We start from the raw sequence: 22,242 nt of genomic DNA, 5'->3' as shown, positions 1-22,242 counted from the left end.
ACCTGCTCCATGATTTTTCCAGGGACTGAGGTGAGGCTGACCGGCCTGTAGTTCCCAGGATCCTCCTTCTTCCCTTTTTTAAAGATGGGCACTACATTAGCCTTTTTCCAGTCATCCGGGACTTCCCCCGTTCGCCACGAGTTTTCAAAGATAATGGCCAAGGGCTCTGCAATCACAGCCGCCAATTCCCTCAGCACTCTCGGATGCAATTCGTCCGGCCCCATGGACTTGTGCACGTCCAGCTTTTCTAAATAGTCCCTAACCACCTCTATCTCTACAGAGGGCTGGCCATCTCTTCCCCATTTTGTGATGCCCAGCACAGTGTTGGTACAGCATGGTGTTCACCATTTGACAGGTGCCTGGCGGTTTTCTAACACTGGAGCATAAGGTGCTTGATAAAGTGTTTTCCAGCTAGATTTATTTACTGTTAAAGAGAAAAGGACCCGGAAGTCTGGCAATGCTCCTCAAGTGAATGAAGTGAAGTCTGGGACAAGGTAGAATGAGGGTGGCTCATTGTGACATTTATATAAAAATGGAGGCAGGGGAGAGAAGAGGGAAGTAATTGATTTTGTGACTCTCACGATGGAATCACTGAGTTGGGGTTCATGCCTGCATCCCTTATTCATGTATGTAGTCCATAGAGTTTCTCACAGAACAGGAGAATGGTAATCCACCACCAAAAGAAACTAGTGTATTCTCTTCCTTGTCTCAGGAAACATAATACTTAGGGCTTGTCTGCATGTGGGCTTTTTGTACTTGTGTAGTTACACTGATGAGCCTGCTCCAGTGCATCTACAAGGGTACGTCTCTATGGTAGTCACAGATTACACCTCGAGTAGGCATACCTGAGCTAGCTTGGTTTTCTGAAGTTGTCAAGCCACAGCAATGAGAGCTTCGGTATGGACTAGCTCCACAAATAATTTCCCAGGGCACTGGGTGGGTTTATTCATTCTTCACTGAAGCTCATGTTGCTGTGACTTCTCTGGTCCAAGACCTAAGCTAATAACACCCTGTGATTACAGTATCAATATACCCCAGGTGTAGATGTGCTGTAAAAAGCGACCTTCACCCTGGCCGCTGGTGCAGTGTCCACACTAGGGGGTTGCACCAAAGTAGCACTGGTACATTAAACTCCAATGTAGACAAGCCCTTTCTCAAAATCTAGCAAGTGATTATTTTTATTTCCATGACTTCGTAAATGTATTTTTGGCAATTAACATTTCATTAATAAATTCTAAATTAGTATTTTATTTGCTGGAGTGTTTTATATCATCTGCCAGAGAAAATGTAACCCTTATAAAAGATAAATGAATAGACTGCACAAGTGGTGAAACTAAAGTGCTAAATAAACATGTAGAAGTTACTGTTAGCCCAGAGTGAACCTTAAAAGGTTCTGAAGCCCATTCAGCATTATCCAAAGCTCTTTGGTCTGATAGTTTGGTTAGAAATCTTACGAGAACAGGCTGTTGGGTATTTCCCTGGTTTTGGCTGGGTCTGAAATACCGTGAGAATAAACTTTCTTCTCAAATGCTGCGTTTTTGTTTTTGGCCAGAGCCAGGAAGGGCTGAGGCAGAATTTAAAAATAAAATAACAAAAAAAAATCCACAACAAAAGTCAGACAAACTCTTTTGAATCCCAGTAAAGGTGCTGGTTCATTGTGAGCTCAGAATAAAGGTACAGGCCAGTTCCTGTTTTCAGGGTCAGCTTGCCTGTCTCTGCAATGGTTTATTTAAATCAAGCATCATAACATAGTAAAAATGCACTTGGAGTCTTATGCTTACAAGCTCTAGAGAATTTAGATAAAAAAGGCTCAGAACATTCCCTACAGCTGAAAAAACTCTGAGTGGAACTTGTGGAAGCAAGATATTGCTGCAGGGGAATCCCCCACTTCATCCTTTGTTGGAGGGTCAGGGTTTGCTTCTTTGTGGGGAAGGCCACAGGGCTCACCCTTAAATCTGGTGGCTGTGAGGGATTGTCTGCTCAGAACTTGGTGCTTCTGCATTGACTCTGGCTCCTAGCAAGGCCTTGCTAGTTCACAGAAATTGTGGCTCTGATTGTGTTGGCCTTACATAAATTCCTTCAGACTTGGCTGCCCCCTGAAATCCCTAAGGAAGACTGTGCAGAAAGAATACAGCTCCAGGCTGCATTATCTTTTCTGCTGAATATTCTCAGGGCTGAACGCAGGACAGCATGCTTCCCATCCCTGTCACCATCTCAGCAAAGACCAGGGACTTCACTAAGAAGCCTCTGCAGTTACTGGAGCTCAGTTACTGGAGCTCAGTTACTCCAGGGTAAATCCAGAGTTATTTAATAAAATCAATAAGGGTAAGTCTACACTACCGCTTAAGTTGATCTAACTTACATCACTCAGGGGTGTGAAAAAGACAGCCCCTGAGCTACGCAAGTTGTGCTGTCCACACAGGTGCTATGTCGGCGGGAGATGTTCTCCTGCTGACATAGCTTCTGCCTCTTACAGAGGTGGAATAATTATGCTGATGGGAGAGCCCTCTCCTGTAGGCATAGTGCATCTTCACCAGACACAATGCAGCTATGCCAATCTAGCGCTTCTAGTGTAGATCCGCACTAAATTATTTAAGTGTTACATTGGTGTAACTGAGTTTGGAACCCATCCCTTAGACTGTAACTGATACCATACCAAGTTTCACACACTGATCCATCTGTGCAACTCCCGTGGGAGTTGATGATGTGAAAATTGGACAGGCAAAACTAATGTGTTTGTATCAGCAGCTATGATTCACACCAGTAGATTGCAATCTGTATCTGACCAGAGGATGGTAATTAAATCTACCTGTCTTTTCTGAGGAGCCCCTCCTGCACAGCCCTGATGTCAATGTGAGTTACACTCTAAGAGTGAAATTCAACACTGTCTGCACGGCCCAGGCCAGGGCTATGCACCATATAAGCCATTGACATAGGGTTTAAATGGGACTAATGCATGTACAAGACCTATGAACAGAAATGAATTTCACCGATAGAGAGTATAATATGGTCGGATCATCTGTACTGTCCAGTTTGATGGGCTGTGGTATTGTAAGCAAACAGACCTTCCCCCACATTCTGGAACTAGTGAATTTCTAGTCTGTTTCTAAATAATTTGTCACTTTCCATTTTTTTTTAAATTTATGGAACACATCATGTTTCACTTTGACTCTTTCCCTTAGTTTTCCAAATCATTCCTTATTTGTCGTATTGATATAGATCTTTCTTTCCTTAACTCCTAGGGGCTTGTCTGAAAGGCAAGTTATTGAGGTTCGCCACTCCAGGCCAATGGGGAGTGCAGAAGACGGCGCAGGCTGAGGGATGTGCTGGCTGCCCTTCCTGCAGCCTCCATTGCCCTGGAGTGGCGAACTGCGGCCAGCGGGAGCCGCGATCGGCCGAACCTGCGGACGCGGCAGGTAAACAAACCGGCCTGGCGCACCAGGGGCTTTCCCTGAACAAACAGTGGACCGCAGTTGAGAACCACTGTTATACAGGATGTAAACAACAAATGTGTTTTTATTTCTTTAAGAAAAACCTGAATCAGACACAACTTCAAAAAATAATGACTTGCATAATTGTAACGAGACTGTATTCCTCTAAAGTTTCAGCACTACTGTCAAGGTTCCTTCCCCACTCTGAACTCTAGGGTACAGATGTGGGGACCTGCATGAAACCCCCCCCCCCCAAGCTTATTCTTACCAGCTTAGGTTAAAAACTTCCCCAAGGTACAAACTTTGCCTTGTCCATGAACCCTATGCTGCCACCACTAAGTGTGTTAAACAAAGAACAGGGAAAGAGCCCACTTGGAGACGTCTTCCCCCAAAATATACCCCCAAGCCCTACACCCCCTTTCCTGGGGAAGGCTTGATAAAAATCCTCACTAATTTGTACAGGTGAACACAGACCCAAACCCTTGGATCTAAAGGACAATGAAAAATCAATCAGGTTCTTAAAAGAAGAATTTTAATTAAAGAAAAGGTAAAAGAATCACTTCTGTAAAATCAGGATGGTAAATACCTTACAGGGTAATCAGATTCAAAACATAGAGAATTCCTCTAGGCAAAACCTTAAGTTACAAAAAGACACAAAAACGGGAATATACATTCCATTCAGCACAGCCTATTTTACCAACCATTGAACAAAAGGAAATCTAACGCATTTCTAGCTAGATTACTTACTAACTTTTTACAGGAGTTCTGAGCTGCATTCCTGATCTGTTCCCAGCAAAAACATCACACAGACAGACAGACCCTTTGTCCCCCCCCCAGCTTTGAAAGTATCTTGTCTCCTCATTGGTCATTTTGGTCAGGTGCCAGTGAGGTTACCTTAGCTTCTTAAGCCTTTACAGTTGAAAGGTTTTTACCTCTGGCCTGGAGGGATTTTAAGGTGGTTATCCTTCCCTTTATATTTATGACAACTACTGTCTCCTTTAAGACTTTTATCCTGAGAAAATCTCCAAAGAAAATAGTAATGTTAAAACAATATCCTGTAAATAAAACACTTGATAGAAGTGAGAGAATTGCATGAACTTAGTGTCCACAACTTTGTCACAAGAATAATGTCTCACAACATTAATGTCTGTTATAGTCTATGAAATATAGTGGTGCGGCATTCCACTTTCACCTTTTCACATTTTATGTTTGACTGGTTAGTAATTTCATTCCAATTCTTCTTGTTGATGTCCCCACTAATTTGAGGGGAAAGGTGTAGTTGCTAGTCAAAAGTTAAAATGCTGAAAGGTTAAGGCAGTAATGCACATTACTATATTTCATGGAAAAGAAAATTACTTACCTTTAACTGCTGTTCAGTGAAGAAATGCAGCAGTCATTTCAAAATGATTGTCCTGGATACCTAGTGACCTGATGTCTCAGTGTCAGATGAAACAAAACACTGGGCAGCGGTAAAGGAGGAAAGGAATGTAGTATGAGTATGCCAGACCATGTTGTTTATTTATTAATTCTTATAATATCTCAGTTTTAATTTTTCCAGGTATGGGGTGGGTATAGAGAGGGGAGTGCAGTGGAAGAATACAATTCCTTTCACAGGGAGATGGAGGTTCAGTGTGTTGGAGTGTGCTCCCCACACTCATCCTGAAGGACTTAACATAAGCTAGATGAGCCAATTAATCCATCAGGCTGCAACCTGGGGGACAGTTAGGCAGAGAGGAAGGCCCTAATTAAGGGAAGCTCTCTTGTCTAGGAATAGGCAGGGCTTCTATAAAACCAGGGAGTTGGTAGCAGAAAGTCTGCCACCACTCTCCCCAGGACAAGGGAGAGAAAGGGATTTGGACCTAAGAAGAAGAGTTTGTCTAGCAGACCCAGCAGATAGGATTTTAACTAGAAGGGTGGAGAATGCAAGCCTGGGACAAGCAAGGTAGGAAGCAGTGCAGGGGATTTGCAGGAAGGTTCGTGGTAGTACCAACCTTAGCTGCTGGAGACAAGGCCCCTGGGCTGCAACCCAGTGAAACCCAGCCTGGATTTCCCTACCATCCACTGAATGCGTTGCACTGTCTGGACAGTGAACATGAAGACTGTCCAGAACCATTCATTCAGCCAGGGCAGTGGACTTAAGGACTGTCTTTGATAGTGTGGAAGACTATGATAGTGCCCAGATAGCTGTTGTGACTTGGCCAGAGGGCTAAGCCATGAAGACAGGGCACATCTGCTTCTGAGGAGCAAGAAGAGGGGCTGCAGAATGGGAGAGTGAGACGATGGGCTAAGGAACAGTGAGAAGAGGGCATCAAGCCAGCAGAGCAAATCCCCGGGTGCGTCCAAAAGGAAGTGCTCCGGTGGTAATTAGAGGTCCCTGTGGCATTCAGACATTCTGACCTCTCCCTGCATTCTCTTCTCCCTACTCTTATGTGGGTGCTAAGTCTGCTGGGAAGGGAGGGAGGAAGGGCAGCAGCAGTGGCCTGGGATCATCCTGGAGTCGGAAAATGGTGTCAGACAACAGATTATATTCTTGCCCCACCAAGCAATCTCTGATCTTTTGGATGCAATCTTGTGAGCCCCTCACATTGTTTGTTTGGAAGATAGTCTGGTGTTTCTATTTCCTTCCCCTCTACCCCCTCAATAAAATCCTCTCACCAGCCATCTGGCGCACTGGGTCAAAGAGTCAGATTCTGCCTCATTGTGGTACAGCAGGAGTTAGATACTCTCCACTGGCTCCAGATGCTTCTGGTCCTTTGTAATGTAAAGTACATTTGTTTATGTCTGAATAATGGTGACATCAAAGCAGAATTTTTGGATGCATTCTCAATCCATCACTAATTTCTCATACTCAGCAGCTGACTTCCTATTGATCCACTGAACATCATCCATCTGTCTTCTCATTGGTTGTCCCTACCATGATGACCTGCCAACATTCCTCCCATGATAACTTTCTCAAGAATATTTCTATCTGTACGTCTGATGTGATGAAAGTACCTAAGTTTGCGCCTATTGATTTCTGACAACAGAGTCCACTTCTCTCCAGTAATATTTCTAACATCTTCTCTTCAGTCCAGGAGATATGCAAGAGTCTTTACCCGCACCACATCTCAAAGACTTCAATTTTCCTCCTGTCAGCAGCATTAGTTTCCCAGGATTCGCGTCCGTAAGTCACTATGACAAAAATTAAACTTGTCACCAATTGAAATTTCATACATTTCAAGATGCCACAGTTTATCCATACTTTCTTAAGGTAGGATAGGGGTGAACGATAGTCCCTAGTCATCTTCCAATTTCTTTGGAGCAGTCTCCTTGGTTGGATATTTATGATCCTAGATAATTAAATTTGGCTACTGCATCTAAAGCTTGACCATTGGTTGTGATATCCAGTTCCATCCCGTTGTTATTGATTATATCAACGTACATGCATTTTGTTTTTGCCACATTCAGAGATAGCCCGTATTCCTCACTAACTGTTTTAACACACTCCCATGTTTATTTCATTGAATGGATGGTTGCAACAAAGATTGTCATATCAGCTGAGGTCAGTTAAAAGGTGTCCACAAATGAAATCCCAGCTCCTTCCACTTATCAAAACCTTCCAGGTCTTATCTCATAATAAATTCTGAGTACATGTTGAAAAAACATGGAGACAGAATCCACCCTTGCCTCATACCATGCACATTGGAAAACCACTTATGGTTGCTCGCTGCTATTTGCACTGTGATCTGTTGTTGACAGAGAGACTTGTGATGAGTTCAGTGAGATGCTTTGGAATCCCCATGTCTGCCAGTATCCTCCAAAGATGGCCATGTTGTACTGTATCAAATGTTTTGGAGTAGACCATGAAAACATAATCAATGGGTGATTATACTCCCAACATTTTTCATTGATATTCACAATTCAATCCCATATGCCTCTTCCCTCTCTGAAACCAGCTTGTTGTGGTGGTAGTTTTGCTTCTATCATTCACTTCCATCATACATGAGCTTGAATTATGTATAGCAGCAATTTACTTGCATGCAAGATCAGGGAAATGGTACAATAGTTACTGTAATTTGTTATTTCCACTTTCTTTGGTAAGGTTAGAAAGATACCCTTTGTCCAGTTGTCCAGTCAAATTCTAGTCATCCACAGATTGCTGCAAATTTTCCACACAATATCAATAATGAGGTCACCAAACACTTAGCACTTCTGCTGGTACATTATCTGCTCCTGGGAATTTTCATAGTAGCACACACTACTTTCTTTCACAGGATTGATGGCTCCAGCTCCATACTCTCCTTTCTGTCTGCCACTATTGTAAGTGGCTCTGATGAGGCATACAGTATGGTACAGTAGTTTTTCCACCTGCATTTGATATCCTCTTCAATGAGGATTCTGCCATCATGATCTCTTATTATGCTTGGTCATGGGGAAAACATTTTAAAAAGAACTCTGATTACAGTAAACATGCCTTTTATATTACTACTTTCTTTATAATTCTCATGTTCCTCACATTTTGCCTCCAGTATTTGCTCATCTCTCATCTTTTCATCCTCATCATTCTCTCATGCTTTTGAATCTATCTGTTCAATTCTTTGTATTCTCTCCTATGTTCTTCAGTCTCCAAGCCACTCTCTTTTACTCTGCTTCATTTTTTTGCCACCTCAAACACCTTCTACATTAACCATATTGCGGTCTGATGCTGACTTTTTGGAGTGGGTGCTTTGTCATCGTGATGCTGTGTAGAAAGAAAGGTGACCAGTTATTACTGTTGCTACCACTATTATACAGTTGCAATAAATCTTGTACAAAGTATATCTTGTAAGGTAGCACTGGAAAAGTTATGAGCTGCTAAGTATTATCCAGTTTAAATCCATGTAGCATCATTGTATCTGGAGTTATGAATATTTGCTATGTGTTTGTATCTCAAACACATTGTGTTCCTGAATAACACCCACATGACAAATTTACATCAAGAACAGCGATCCATGTTTGATGAGCCATTAAGGAGAATCAACTCTTCCAGTGGGATCCTCCCGAAGATCCCTCAGAGATCATGTAGACAATGGATGCCTCATGACTCAGCAAGGCATGTAGAACATGTGATCCCTGACTCCATGTTTGAGGCAGTAAATTTCCATGCACATGGACTGGAGGGTATAAATTGGTGAGTGTGACATCATTCATCCCCTTGCCTCTTTCCTGCTCCATATCTTTGGATTATGTTTTCCAACAAAGAGCTTTGAAGAATGGATTGAGGACCCCAACACTAGGGATGAACCAGAGAGACTTCTTACAAATTTAACATCACTGATGTTATCCTGATCTATAAACTCTGAAATAAATTATAATGTATATGACTCACTTCAATCTCTTAATAACTCACTTCCCTTTTTTATATTAATAAACCTTTAGTGTTTAGTTACTAAAGGATTGGCTATCAGCATGGTTTTTGGGTAAATTCTGAAGTATATTTTGACCTGAGATGTGCCTATAGTTCTTTGGAACTGGAATAATCTAATATATGTGTGATTTCTTGTTTTAATAATCATTTATCACAGAAGTATGGTTTATCTGGGGGGTGCCTGAGGGGCTAGAGAGCCTGAAAGGGACTGTCTGTGGCTTCATAATAACTAGTATGGTATTTTGGAAGCACACATTTGTTACTGGCTTGGTGAAATCTTACGATAGAGTATACCACCAGTTTGGGGTACATGCCCTGTTTTCTGGCAGTTTGACCAAGATTGGCACTCTTACCTGTGTCCCATACCAGGCAATATGACATCCATCTTCAAGCATGATCGTTTTCATTTTATTCTAATGTTTATTTGGGTTGTTCTCCTCTTTCACCTCAAACCCATTCTAGAGAGAAATCATGTAATTTTTGTTGATTCTGGTCCTTCAGAAATTTGTATTCTAGTGCTATGTACCCCCTCAGTGTGCAGTGGGTTGTTCTGAAATCTCTGATGTCACATGAGAATGGGGATTACCGAAATCCTTCATTATGGTATAAAGTATAAATCCTAGAGATTGTGTAAATCTAGTACATGAAACTACATGATGTGTGATTAAAGGGTATGTACTTCCGTGTTAGGATCCTGTTGGATTTGGGGTGGGCATACAAAAAGCTATGTAACGTTAGTGGTAAATTTAATCCTTTGAGGTGCAGAGGTTATAGGCACATAATGGAAAAATCAGATGTTCTGTGCAGCGAATAGGTGAGAGTTCTGAGAAGCTAGCTTTCTGAGCTACATCAGTGCAGCCTGCCATATGTTAGCTGGCAGGACTGACCCACAGACAGACTTTATTACCACAATCTGGAGAAGGCACATGGCTCTTTATTTTATCCTCTGGTTAGTAGTGACCCTTTCCTTTTGCAACCTATGCAGTGCCAAATCACCAATCTGAGAGAAGAACTGGAGCATATCATTTTATTTGTCTCACTCAAGTGGTTGTTTATTCAAATTGAACTCAAAGAGGCTAGTATTGATGTTCAAAGTAGGCTCTGTTAGTGCCAGCTGTAATCCTTGCTGGTACACAATCCTTCAGTCTGTATACTGTAAGTACCAGTTTAGCTTGTGGCCTGCAGTGACAGACTGTGGAAGTGGATGTATATATTTTACATGCATGCCTTATGATTGTACAACTTTTCGGTGTTATCATTTGAGATGGGACTTATCATTTTGGAATGACAAAAAAAAATGTGGCAGCCAGGAACGGAACAAATAATTCCTGTATGCAGTATTGCTGTAGCCATATTGGTCCCAGGAGACAAGAGAGACAAGGTGGGTGAGGTAATATCTTTTATTGGACCAACTTCTGTTGGTGAGAGAGACAAACTTTTGAGCTTACACAGAGCTGAAGGAGAGTGGGGTTCTAAGCTGCAAAACTTAGCTCCAAATCTGTGCATGCTCAAAGTTCGGAGGTGTTAATATCTGGGGAGATTTAGCTTAGGTCTCTATCTAATTTGTATTATTTACTTGTTTAAATCTCTGACGGAGAGTCCTCTTTCCAGCCCTACATTGGGAAGGAGTCACTTCAATTTAATCAATAAATCTCATCTTTATTAATGTGTTTGACAACCTGTTCATTTCTAGTGACATCTTTTAAAAACTGGGGGGGAAATGGTCAGAGCAGCAGCACTATTATGATTAGCTTTACATGCAATTGATTTCGGGAACTCTCCAGAACTGTTTTTTTTTTTTTAAAAATAGTAAAGATTGAAAGAAAACAGAGAGAACACAGGACTACAGCAGTGGTGAGATGACAGGGAGAGTCTGGGAACTACAGAAAGCAAAGAAACCACATACCAAAATAACACTGCATCGAAAGATGTTGAAGAAGCAGTGGCAGACATCACATGCAAGATCACAAAGGGTCTGTAGACAAAAAGAAAAGCAGTACTTGTGGCACCTTAGAGACTAACAAATTTATTAGAGCATAAGCTTTCGTGAGCTACAGCTCACTCCGATGAAGTGAGCTGTAGCTCACGAAAGCTTATGCTCTAATAAATTTGTTAGTCTCTAAGGTGCCACAAGTACTGCTTTTCTTTTTGCGAATACAGACTAACACGGCTGCTACTCTGAAACCCGTCTGTAGACAGTCATATTTTTATACTTGCCACACTGAATAGCAGTACAATAGTTGGCCCCAGGGAGTGAGAGGTCAGAGGTTCAAAAGAACAGTCGTAACAATACCAATGAAACCACTAAGACTGGGGAGAGAAAATATTCTCATGCCACAGCAGAAGGTAAAGGAGACGGTAAAACAGAGCTCAGCTCACTAGGGGGAAAAGAGCTAGAATTTGAGTGCTGCTAGCACAATGTGGTAAAGATATGAAACACATATGTTGATTATTATATATGAGATGTGAAACCTGAGTCTTTCACAGCTTGATTGAGATTATTCCCAGACATGTCTCTAACTTCTCTGATTCCATGAATCTGAGCCCCTTCCAGGCACTCAATAAAAGTCTGAGAAATGCAGGTGAAACCAATCTATTCATGTACAAACTAAAAATAAACTTCCTGCTAAGCAGAACCCAACCTATTACGTGCTAGAAGGGCTAGTAGAGTGGCAGTAAAAGAAATGAAAACTCAGTCATCCTGGTGCTGGTGCAGAATTGGAGTGGACTGTGGGAAGGCCATCCAACCCCAGAAAAGTCTAGTTGGTGAGTAGTGGTTATATCTGTTGGCCTACCAGAAAAGACAGAAAAAGGTAGCCCTAATCTGATCTTTAGAGGATTATGAAAATAATAATAAAAATTACCCCAGGGGCGGGGGAAGCCTCTTTGCTTTCTAGTTTTAGAGACACTCCCTTTCCCCCCTAAAAAGAGAGACATGTCTTATCTGTAATGACTGTCATCAAGCCTTTAAAGTGTTTTCCTTTCACTGCAGCTGTCAGAGCTGCTACTAATTGAAAAGCAAGTCTGAATATAGAATGATTGACATTCTTGAAGGTAAACATGAAGACTTATTATGCAGAAGAAGATGCTGTCTAGAGATGGTGGCATAACATCTGACACTGATAAGTGGTGTGTGCTATCCATTAATGACCTACCACATATATTACTAAAAACAAGGAATCATCTCAATAGAAATATGGACGTAACTGTTTCATTATATAAAAGCTTTGACTTTCTTCACAGGGAATGACTGGCATGACTTTGTTTTATTGCCAAACTTAGTATGAGCAAACAGACGGAATAAATGAATTGGGGAGGAGGGGAAGGGATGAGATCTTGTAAGAGAATGAGAGGGTGGAAAGCAGGTTTGAAATATATTTAATAAAGCTGTCAGTATGTGTAATTTTTGAAGTACTCAGTTTATCTGTGGTAAGCAACTCTTGCCACCTGTTGCATATCTGCCTTAAGCCTTTAACTTTGATCACTATATTATTTGAGGACTAAAGAGAATTACCTGTGAAGCATCAATTAATTAAAAAAAAACCCAAACCCTCTGAAGACAACACATGAGCAAATGCACATTGAGATTGGGGCTTGATCAATTGTTACCACCTTCAAAGTATTCTTTTTCTTTGCTTTTTGGGAACACAGCTCTGAGGCATTGACAATGTCCTGCACTTGATTTTAGTGTGAGGGACTCGTGTTGGCACAACCATGTTTGTAAAGTCAGTTTTGGTCCTTAATCATGTTTCTTGTTTATACAAACTAAAACAAAAGTGTATCTCACCTCTGCAGCAAATACTATGTGACCAGGGGCAAGTGATACGTGATTTAATGCATAAACAGACAGTGCCTAGTACAATGGGATCCCCATCTCAGTTTGTGCTTATAGGCACTTTTGTAATATAAATAATATTGTACTGAGACCAGCATTTTGGATCGTGAGATGGATTCCTCACTCCATGTGACAGCAGCAGCTGGACGCCCTGTGGTGGCAGCATATTAAGAGTATGTCTACACAGAAAAAGCAGTGCAAGTGTCAGTCAACTGGAGCTAGCTTGAATCCTGCTTGTGCGGGTAACAATAGCAGTGAAGATCGTGCAGCACAGGTTAGTGAGCCACGTACATCCCCTAGGTTTGTGCTGGACTTGTATTACCTATGCTGAAGCCTGCACTGTCCTGTCTTCACTGCTGCTGTTATCCATGCTAGCTGGATTTAAGCTAGCTCAGGTAAGCTAACCTGTGTGTAGAAATACCCTTAGGCCTTGTCTGCACTCCAGGGAAAAGTCGATCTAAGCTACACAATTTGAGTTACGTGAATAGCGTAATTCAAATTGACGTAGCTTAGATCTACTTACTGTGGGGCCCACACTATGTGACCATTCTGAAATATGTGACCATTGACTCCCCTTACTCTTCTCGATCCGGTGGAGTACAGGAGTCGACGGGAGAGCGGGTCTTCACTTGACCTGCTAAATCAACCGCCGATGCATCAATCACCATGTGTTGATCCCCTGGTAAGTGTAGATGATCCCAGCAGCAGTGATGAGACCCAGCACTCCCAAGGTGGAAGAAGCTTTGCTGTGACATGGCATCCATTAGGATGGCCTGAAAAAAGCAAAGATGGGAAAGAATTATTATTTATTACTTATATTATGATAGTGCCTCAGATATGTTACACACTGTACACAGGGAATAAGAGATGGTCCTTGTCATGAAGAGATTACAATTTAAACAACAAAAAAGGCAATGGATTGGAGGAGGGATACAACATACCAGCAGAGTGAACAAAGGGATGGTCAGCAAACAGCATGTTAGTGGTGTGAATTTACTTTTTTATTTTTGTTTTGTCTTTAAAAATGTTTTGGGTGAATTTTTGTTGTGAGCTAAAAGAGACAAAGGGAGGTCGCAAAGTCACTGAAAAGATGAGGTGTCACAAGCTATCTGGCCCTTTATGGGTAGCTGGGTTTAACCACACCTGTGGTAGATTAGCTACCCAACTCCATGAAGATGGTCCTGATTAGCTGGGTGCTTTCTGTAAAAGGGCTGAGAAATCAGTTTGCCATAAGGAGTAAGTTGGGCTTCTGTGGAAGTCTGTGAAGGAAGGTCTGGAAGGACTCCAGGAAAGGAGCCAGAGTCAAAATTCTTTTCCAGAGCCAGAGACTAAAAGTTAGCCCAGAGAGGTTTAGACTGTGAGGAAACTCCAGGGAAGGAGCCTGGGAGTCAGAGCCAGAGACGCTGAAAAATGACCCAGGAGAGGGCTGGGAACTGAGCCTGAAAGGTGGGCTGAAGAAAAGCCCATATGTGGCAGAAGAACCTTCTATTTTGGTTGGACTTGTTACCCTGAAAGGAGACTAAACTTTGAGATTTACCCAGCTAGAGAGCTGAGCCACTTGAACCACAGGGGAAGACTCTGGGAAGGACAAAACAGTGGCAGGGAGCACCTGTAGCACCTTCCCCAGCAGGGGGCACTGCAGGGTAGGGATGCCCTGAGATGGATGTACAAGAATTCTGAGCATGGAGGACCAGGAATGAGGCTGAAAGGAGGAAATTGTGAGGGAACTGGCAGGAGGGAGTTGGTGCAAACAGCCAATTAGCAGAAGGGAAAAAACATCTGATCCAGAGTAAAAGAAAAATGGTTTAAAACAACAAACCAACCATCAGACACTGATGATGTCCTCAGTTTTGGAAGGTCCCTTTGATATGGAAAATTTTCAGCTACTCGATTCTGTTTCCTAAGCACAGCACTGAAAACATTGCTTTGCCACCATTAACTGAAACTTTTTGGGGGTAACACCTGCTGCAGCTCCTTTTTTTCCTGCTCTTGCTGGCTGAGTTTCGGTCTAGCTTCTCCCAACAGTTTCTCTCTTTCCTGAGCTCATATGGCTGGGAGAGCATTGAGAATAGATAGGCCAAATGTCCCCAGAGGGGATGGACTCCCCGGCACAGTTCTTGGTCTACAAGTGCAGGGATGGGAAGGAGTAACCCTGACTCTCAGCTCCCCACCCCCTTTTCCTCCAGGTTACAGCTGTAGCTGCTTTCCCCTTCCCTTCCTGGCACGAAATGGGGTGAGTTACAGATTACTTTCAAATTACAATGCAAAAATTGTCAATAAATGTTGTTAGCTTTGTTTTGCCTCACAGCCCAGTGAATTCTCACATTGGGCCATCACACCTCAGAAGTGAGGGTGCGAGTGGGAAGGTCACTGAACTGGGTTTCCCAGTGCATCACAATAACTGAAACAATTTGATTTGATCTGATGTGAATATCCACAGTATTGAGTACCCCTCAAAATAACTCCATTATCTTATTTCATATCTCTAATCTGAACCATAGGATGAACCATGACAGGAGTTTACAGCCCTACTCAACCTGTTGTTATCCAGTTTCCTCAATAGCCTTGTAATGAATTTTATTACAAGTTTTTAAAATGTCTGAATGACCACCAATTCTACCAGTTTTGCTTTATCCATTATAATGTTAACTCTTAAGTTACCCATCCATTAGGGACAGGGCTAAGGCCCCAATTTGTTTCGTGTAGGCCAGACACCAAACCGTTGACATATGATGACTGTTTTAGGCCAGGTTTCAGAGTAGCAGCCGTGTTAGTCTGTATTCGCAAAAAGAAAAGGAGTACTTGTGGCACCTTGGAGACTAACCAATTTATTAGAGCATAAGCTTTCGTGAGCTACAGCTCACTTCATCGGATGCATTTGGTGGAAAAAACAGAGGAGAGATTTATATACACACACACAGAGAACATGAAACAATGGGTTTATCATACACACTGTAAGGAGAGTGATCACTTAAGATAAGCCATCACCAACAGCAGGGGGGGGGAAAGGAGGAAAACCTTTCATGGTGACAAGCAGGTAGGCTAATTCCAGCAGTTAACAAGAATATCAGAGGAACAGTGGGGGGTGGGGTGGGAGGGAGAAATACCATGGGGAAATAGTTTTACTTTGTGTAATGACTCATCCATTCCCAGTCTCTATTCAAGCCTAAGTTAATTGTATCCAGTTTGCAAATTAATTCCAATTCGGCAGTCTCTCGTTGGAGTCTGTTTTTGAAGCTTTTTTGTTGAAGTATAGCCACTCTTAGGTCTGTGATCGAGTGACCAGAGAGATTGAAGTGTTCTCCAACTGGTTTTTGAATGTTATAATTCTTGACGTCTGATTTGTGTCCATTCATTCTTTTACGTAGAGACTGTCCAGTTTGGCCAATGTACATGGCAGAGGGGCATTGCTGGCACATGATGGCATAAGACTCCAACGAGAGACTGCTGAATTGGAATTAATTTGCAAACTGGATACAATTAACTTAGGCTTGAATAGAGACTGGGAATGGATGAGTCATTACACAAAGTAAAACTATTTCCCCATGGTATTTCTCCCTCCCACCCCACCCCCCACTGTTCCTCTGATATTCTTGTTAACTGCTGGAATTAGCCTACCTGCTTGTCACCATGAAAGGTTTTCCTCCTTTCCCCCCCCCTGCTGTTGGTGATGGCTTATCTTAAGTGATCACTCTCCTTACAGTGTGTATGATAAACCCATTGTTTCATGTTCTCTGTGTGTGTGTATATAAATCTCTCCTCTGTTTTTTCCACCAAATGCATCCGATGAAGTGAGCTGTAGCTCACGAAAGCTTATGCTCTAATAAATTTGTTAGTCTCTAAGGTGCCACAAGTACTCCTTTTCTTTTTTGTTTTAGGCCACTCACTATCAGTATAGGTGGTATTTGGACCATTCACCTAAAGTGCAAGGTGACTGATTACTAGGCCCTCTGAGTCACTCACTCTCATGCACTATAATATTACCTTATTTGCAATAATAGTGTGCTTTGTTAACATGAATAATTGCCTGATTGCTAGCCAGGACAAGATCTTTGTATAGATAAGCATATTCCTTCAATATGGAAAACTGAATAATAGCTGAAGGCTGATTATGGGCTACTCCTGGCTTTTCCTACTATAACAATATCTGGAAATAAATGCAGAATTCCTCATAAGACACATTAAGTTACAATAACCTTAATTTAAAAATTAGGCCCTAGGTGAGCAACTACTGTACTGATCAAGTAATAGTTCTTTTAAATTGCCATTTTATATCCCTCACATGTCTCCAAATATTTAATGCAATTTCCCCAATATTATATTAGGTTATTTATAATGGCATTGTGAGCTTGCTAGTAATCATATTATTGTTTATATTCAGTCTGTTACATACAGTCAAATCTGTTGCCTAACCAAAGCCAAGGTAAGTTTGTTTTTTATTCCAAGTATTACTGAGGCAGTCTGTGTCCCAGCTATGTGTAGTCCAAAACTACAATTATGCATGTCTTTCCTTTTTTTGTATCCTGTTATTAACTCGTTCAGAACTTAATGGCTGAACAGCATACAGTAGTCCAGCTGCACAAATGATGGAAATGTGCAGTAGACTACATCTTTTAAAACAGTGTTTCCCAAACTTGGGGTGCCGCTTGTTCAGGGAAAGCCCCTGGCGGGCTGGGCCGGTTTGTTTACCTGCTGCATCTACAGATTCAGCCAATCGCGGTTCCCACTGGCCGCGGTTCACCGCTGCAGGCCAATGGGGGCTGCGGGAACTGCGCATGCAAGCTGTGCATGACAGGTATCAGTACCTACTATGCTGGCAGGTGATGCTTTGGTGTACAAAATTGATTTGCATCTAAATGAGTGAGCAAAGGCAAGTGGACAAGGCAGGGACTATGCCACCTATTTAAGCACGCGAGAGCATTTTCAGCATAATGGGCCAGATTTTCAGCCCTGATTAAGGCTGCTTGAATTTAGCTGTGCACAGCAGCTACCTAAAGACACAGCTTCTTAGAGATACAACTGTGGATTTCCCCTGACAGAAGAGTCCTTGGGTAGCACAAGGACAGTTATTACCATCTTTGATATCATCTAAGAGAGTGTCAGACAAGGGTGGTTTCCTTCTAAAAACTCTCTTCAGCTAAAGGGGAAGGGAACACATGATGCTGTTAAAATCAAAGCCCTATTTAATACTTTTCATTTCAAATGCTGTAACTGTTTTTGTTTATCTTTCATAAAAGATTAAAAGGATTTTAGTGGTGTGTTTGCCATGGTTTTGAGCAGGCTCCGAATCTGTATACCAAACCCCTGACCTTGTTTAACACTGTTTAATGTTGAACAGTGACTGGGTTCTGTTAGCACCTTTGACCCATTTATTCCATATAAATTAATACAACATCCCTTCAAGTGGACAGGTCACCCTCTCACACACAAACAATAATTTTTCATGTTTTAAGAACTATAAATTATTGAAAAGGCATCTTTGTAATTCTTTGCTTTCTCTTTTTGTTTCAGATCAGCTTATTACAATGGCCATGCTTTTTGCAGCTGCTGTAGAGAAGCTGAGATTGCAAAACAATTTCTGTTAAAAAACCGTTGACTTTCCCTACTCTAGACTTTGTGAAAAATTTACCTTTTAGGCTGCAATTTTCCATGCTTGGTGTCTGCTCAAGAATTAGCTAGGAAGAATTAGCTTGGAATGCTTGAACAAAATCCCTTAAGCCACTTTAAAGTGACAAGAAGGGAAAAAATATAATAGTCCCACTTCAAAACAACTGTGACCACTTTTTTCTATGCAGATAATTTTACATATTACTACAAATGGCTAAACTTTATAAGACACTAAATTTTAAAAACTCCATGGATAATATTATAAGTAATTGAAATAATACTTCTGAACATGCTCTGTGGCATCTGATATGATTTTCAACTGAACAAATCCCTTGGCTCCCACTTGTGACATCACAATGCTATTTTTAACTCAGCAGATGTCTAGCAGGCACATTGGATACCCCGGGACAACATGCTTTAGGGGTAGGTGTGTCAAACTCAGTCTGTGCAGAGGATGGAATTTTACTTTTAGTGTTGGTTCACAGATTGGAATTACAAAGCTAGAGTTGCATACTGTCCTTTATCCACCAGTAGTGGGCTCCTTATGTGTGCAATTACCCAGTCTCCATTCATCACTGCATATTTCAAGTAGGGTTGTGGGAAGCGGTGCCTGCAGGCACATGCTGGCCACTGCTTCCCATAGCTCCCATTCACCGGGAATAGAGAACCGTGGCCACTGGGAGCTGTGAGGGGCAGTACCTGTGGACGGTCAAGGTCCGCAAAATGTCTTGTGGCCATAATCAGATTACTCTGATGGGCTGCCGGTTGCCCACCACTGCTCTAGAGGAGGCCTAACCAAGGGCCTGCAACTGTAATGGCTAGCAGATCCCTCTAACACCACTTCCCAGCATACTTGGTGTCAGGGGTGGGAACAGAATGGACTAGAAACTTCGGTTGAGGCCAAGAGAGAGGCTTATGCATGGGTTGATAGGGACAAGCAGTTTGCTGGGCCAATGATGAGCCAGGGCTGCTCAGCCCCTCAGTGGGAGGGGACAGCCTGATTCAGACAAAGAGACTGGGTTTAGATTCTGAGTTTGAGTGTTCAGTCTGGAGATGAGAGAGAAGCAGAACAGCTCAAGAACTCTCTGATTAACTCCCCCTCCCACAAAGGGAGTCTTTGAACTGCCGTGGGACTGAGCACAAGGATCAGGCAATTCCAGCTCTGCAGAGATCAGTGTCCAGAGTATCAGAATCTGACCTGCCGCTGGCTTCTGAGAGCATGCCAGGACGCCAGACCAGGGAGCCAAGAGAAGTATCTGACCCACGAAGAGGCAAAGACACTGTAAGAAGACTCTTTTCTTTAAACTGGCCACCATTCACAACAGTGCAGCACTTGTCTCTGGACTCATCCTCAACATACCATCTGCCTGCAAAGGTGCCAGAGCTGGAGCTGAGGTTGGGATAAACTGGGAGTGTTGGAAGGCAGCAAATTTGTTGAGTGGTTACTGTGCAGTATTTATTAGTTAACCCTAACCCTAACCCTAACCCTTTCTTTCCCCAGAGTCTATTTTCTTGCTTTCAATAAAGCCCCCCTTTGGTATATTGTTGGTTTTGGGTACATCATTTCTTTGTTTCTTGTGACCTGGGTTTTATGCTCCTTCCCAGCAGGACTAGCGTTATTCATTTTCCCAAGGGACAGCACCACTTGTGTCCCAAGGACAATGGGTGGAGGCACCAGGCATCACAAAAAAGAATTTAGGACCCATCCCATGTACTATAGGGGAGAAGATACTCCAAGTAGCAAGCATGAGGGAGGAGGTGAGCTGGACCTCACGGGAGGGGCTAAGCGAATATGAGCACAAAGTTGGCTTAATAATCTGTTTTGGCTGAGCAAATAATTTAGAGCTACAGGTATGAAAAGGTATAAATAATATTTGCAATGAGTTAAAAGGGATTTGGAGAATTCTCTTCCATATTTTAAATTAAATAACACTTTGGTCTGAGCATCACTGAAAATAAACCTTTCACTTGCTTCTATTTACCTTTAGGTCACAATGCAAAAACTGTCTTTTTAAAAAGAGAAAAAGTATAACGAGCAGTTGGGAGCAACAGAGTAAACTAGAGTACTGATAGGAAGGGAAGTGTTTGTTAATGAGCAAGGGGATATTAATTAGTGAGCATAAACCACCCTATTTTAATTTCTGTTTCCTAGATTTAAGGTTAGTAATGAAATATTGCACAAGTTCATAAATTGGTTGAATATCTGGAAGCATGAAATTTAATACCTTTGAGATTAAATATGTCCCTTTCTCTGTAAAGTGTACTTTCTGCCACTAGAGATTTAACTGTTCACTTTTGAGACCTGATCCAAAGCTCTTAAAATTCAGAGGAAAAACTGAGTCATTTCAGTATGCTTTGTATCAAGCCCTTGATTCCTTTTTTTGCAGTGCACTCCTTTTCCCCACCAAAAGGCTGATCTTTCTTTTGAACATAATTAAATATACACAATAGTTTTCCACTTTACATATTGTACATTATTTTACTTTCTCAGTCTGAATATTTATAACTAAACATTACTTTTATTTGGCTCATTTATTTTAAGAGGAACTTTCTATAGGGGAGAAGTTTGGCACACACCAAAATGGGAAGAAATGCTCAGTTTCACAGTGCTAAGTATCAGTGTGTAAAATTTCTTTAGCTGAGAGCATTACAAAAGCTAAACCCAGCAGAGCCAATAATGAATGGGATTACTGCTAAGTCAGTACTGTAGTAATGATACATGATTTATACCTATGTAATGGAACTACTTTTAATACCCTGTGACTATGAGATACTTTCATTACTGCACTAAATAAATAAACTATAATTCTTACGTTGCTTCCTGAATTTATACAGTAAGTTAATTAATGTTATATTTGTAAAATGAATAATTACTGCACGTTTCTGACAAGATCTCAAAATGTTATATGGTGACATAATATTCTTATGGCCTAAGGCCATAAATTTACAGTGTAGAGCATCTCAGTTAAATAGTAGTTGCAATGGAATTGGTTATGCCTAATGTAAAGAACAGTGCAATGAACTGGAAAACAGTATTGTGTTCACTATAGTTAAATCAATGCTAGCTAAGGCACAGTGAACCTCTCTAGCAGAAGTAATGTCTGATGTTCAAACTTATCTGCAGACAAAACAATAAATGATTTTGACTAGATATCAAATTGTATAGATTGGATCTCCTAAATGCGTTACATCCTGATGTATATTAATAAATTATTTTGCAGACCCATTCTCAGATCTATCAAAGAACATAATACAGTGTATGAGACGATGAAGCTCATTCCTGACATCAAGGCTCAGCTTTCTGATGAAGAACTTAAGGAACTCAGCATGTGTACCATCAAGGAATACTGGGCAAAAGGAAGCACAGGTAGCAATGTATCTCTCATAATGATTTTTTTATCTGGTTATAAAATACAAAATAGATTGCTTTTCCAGGTGCTGAAACAGATATGTTCTGTATCTTTGCATATATCACAGTCTGTTAGGGATATGCTTCTGTGATGAGACACATTCTTGTCATTCAAAAAGACTGTGAAGATTCTGTCAAGGGTGGATTAGTTATGCTTTGAGAGGAAAAATAAATTTCCATATTAAAAAATTCTGGGAAAAGGTGGGTGGTTTTTGTTTGTTTGTTTTTTGTTTTTCATTTTTAGAGTGAATTTTAGGCACAATGTTTAAGTTCTAGTCATACTAGAAACATACAAGGGTGTTCGTTGTATCTTCAGCAAGAAATCTGCTTCTAGCAGGACCTGCAGATTCTGAACAGTACTCAATGACTACAAATCAGAAATACTAGCTAAGATTTTAAACAATGACTAGTGATATTATGTGCCTCAATTTTTGGATGCTCAACTTGACCCTTTTCTAATCCTGCTCTATATTAGGGAACTGTTTTTATTCCTATAACTATATTGTAGTGAGAAATGTCATTCCTACTAATGATTCTCTCCAATACTTGAGAAGAAGAAATTCTGAAAGACCTA

The 22,242-nt window shown here is 41.4% G+C and overlaps 1 protein-coding gene across 1 annotated transcript in view; it reads left to right on the top strand.

Annotated features, from left to right (window-relative positions):
- Positions 1–22,242, top strand: part of CNBD1 (cyclic nucleotide binding domain containing 1) — a 296,153-nt gene that overhangs the window by 141,027 nt on the left and 132,884 nt on the right. Inside the window, 1 exon segment of the mRNA XM_043506978.1 lies at positions 21,481–21,626. Within this exon segment, the coding sequence (XP_043362913.1) occupies positions 21,481–21,626 (146 nt within the window).

Source organism: Dermochelys coriacea, chromosome 2 (assembly GCF_009764565.3).
Source record: "Dermochelys coriacea isolate rDerCor1 chromosome 2, rDerCor1.pri.v4, whole genome shotgun sequence".
NCBI classification, from domain to species: domain Eukaryota; kingdom Metazoa; phylum Chordata; order Testudines; family Dermochelyidae; genus Dermochelys; species Dermochelys coriacea.
This window is presented reverse-complemented; position numbering and strand designations above follow the sequence as displayed.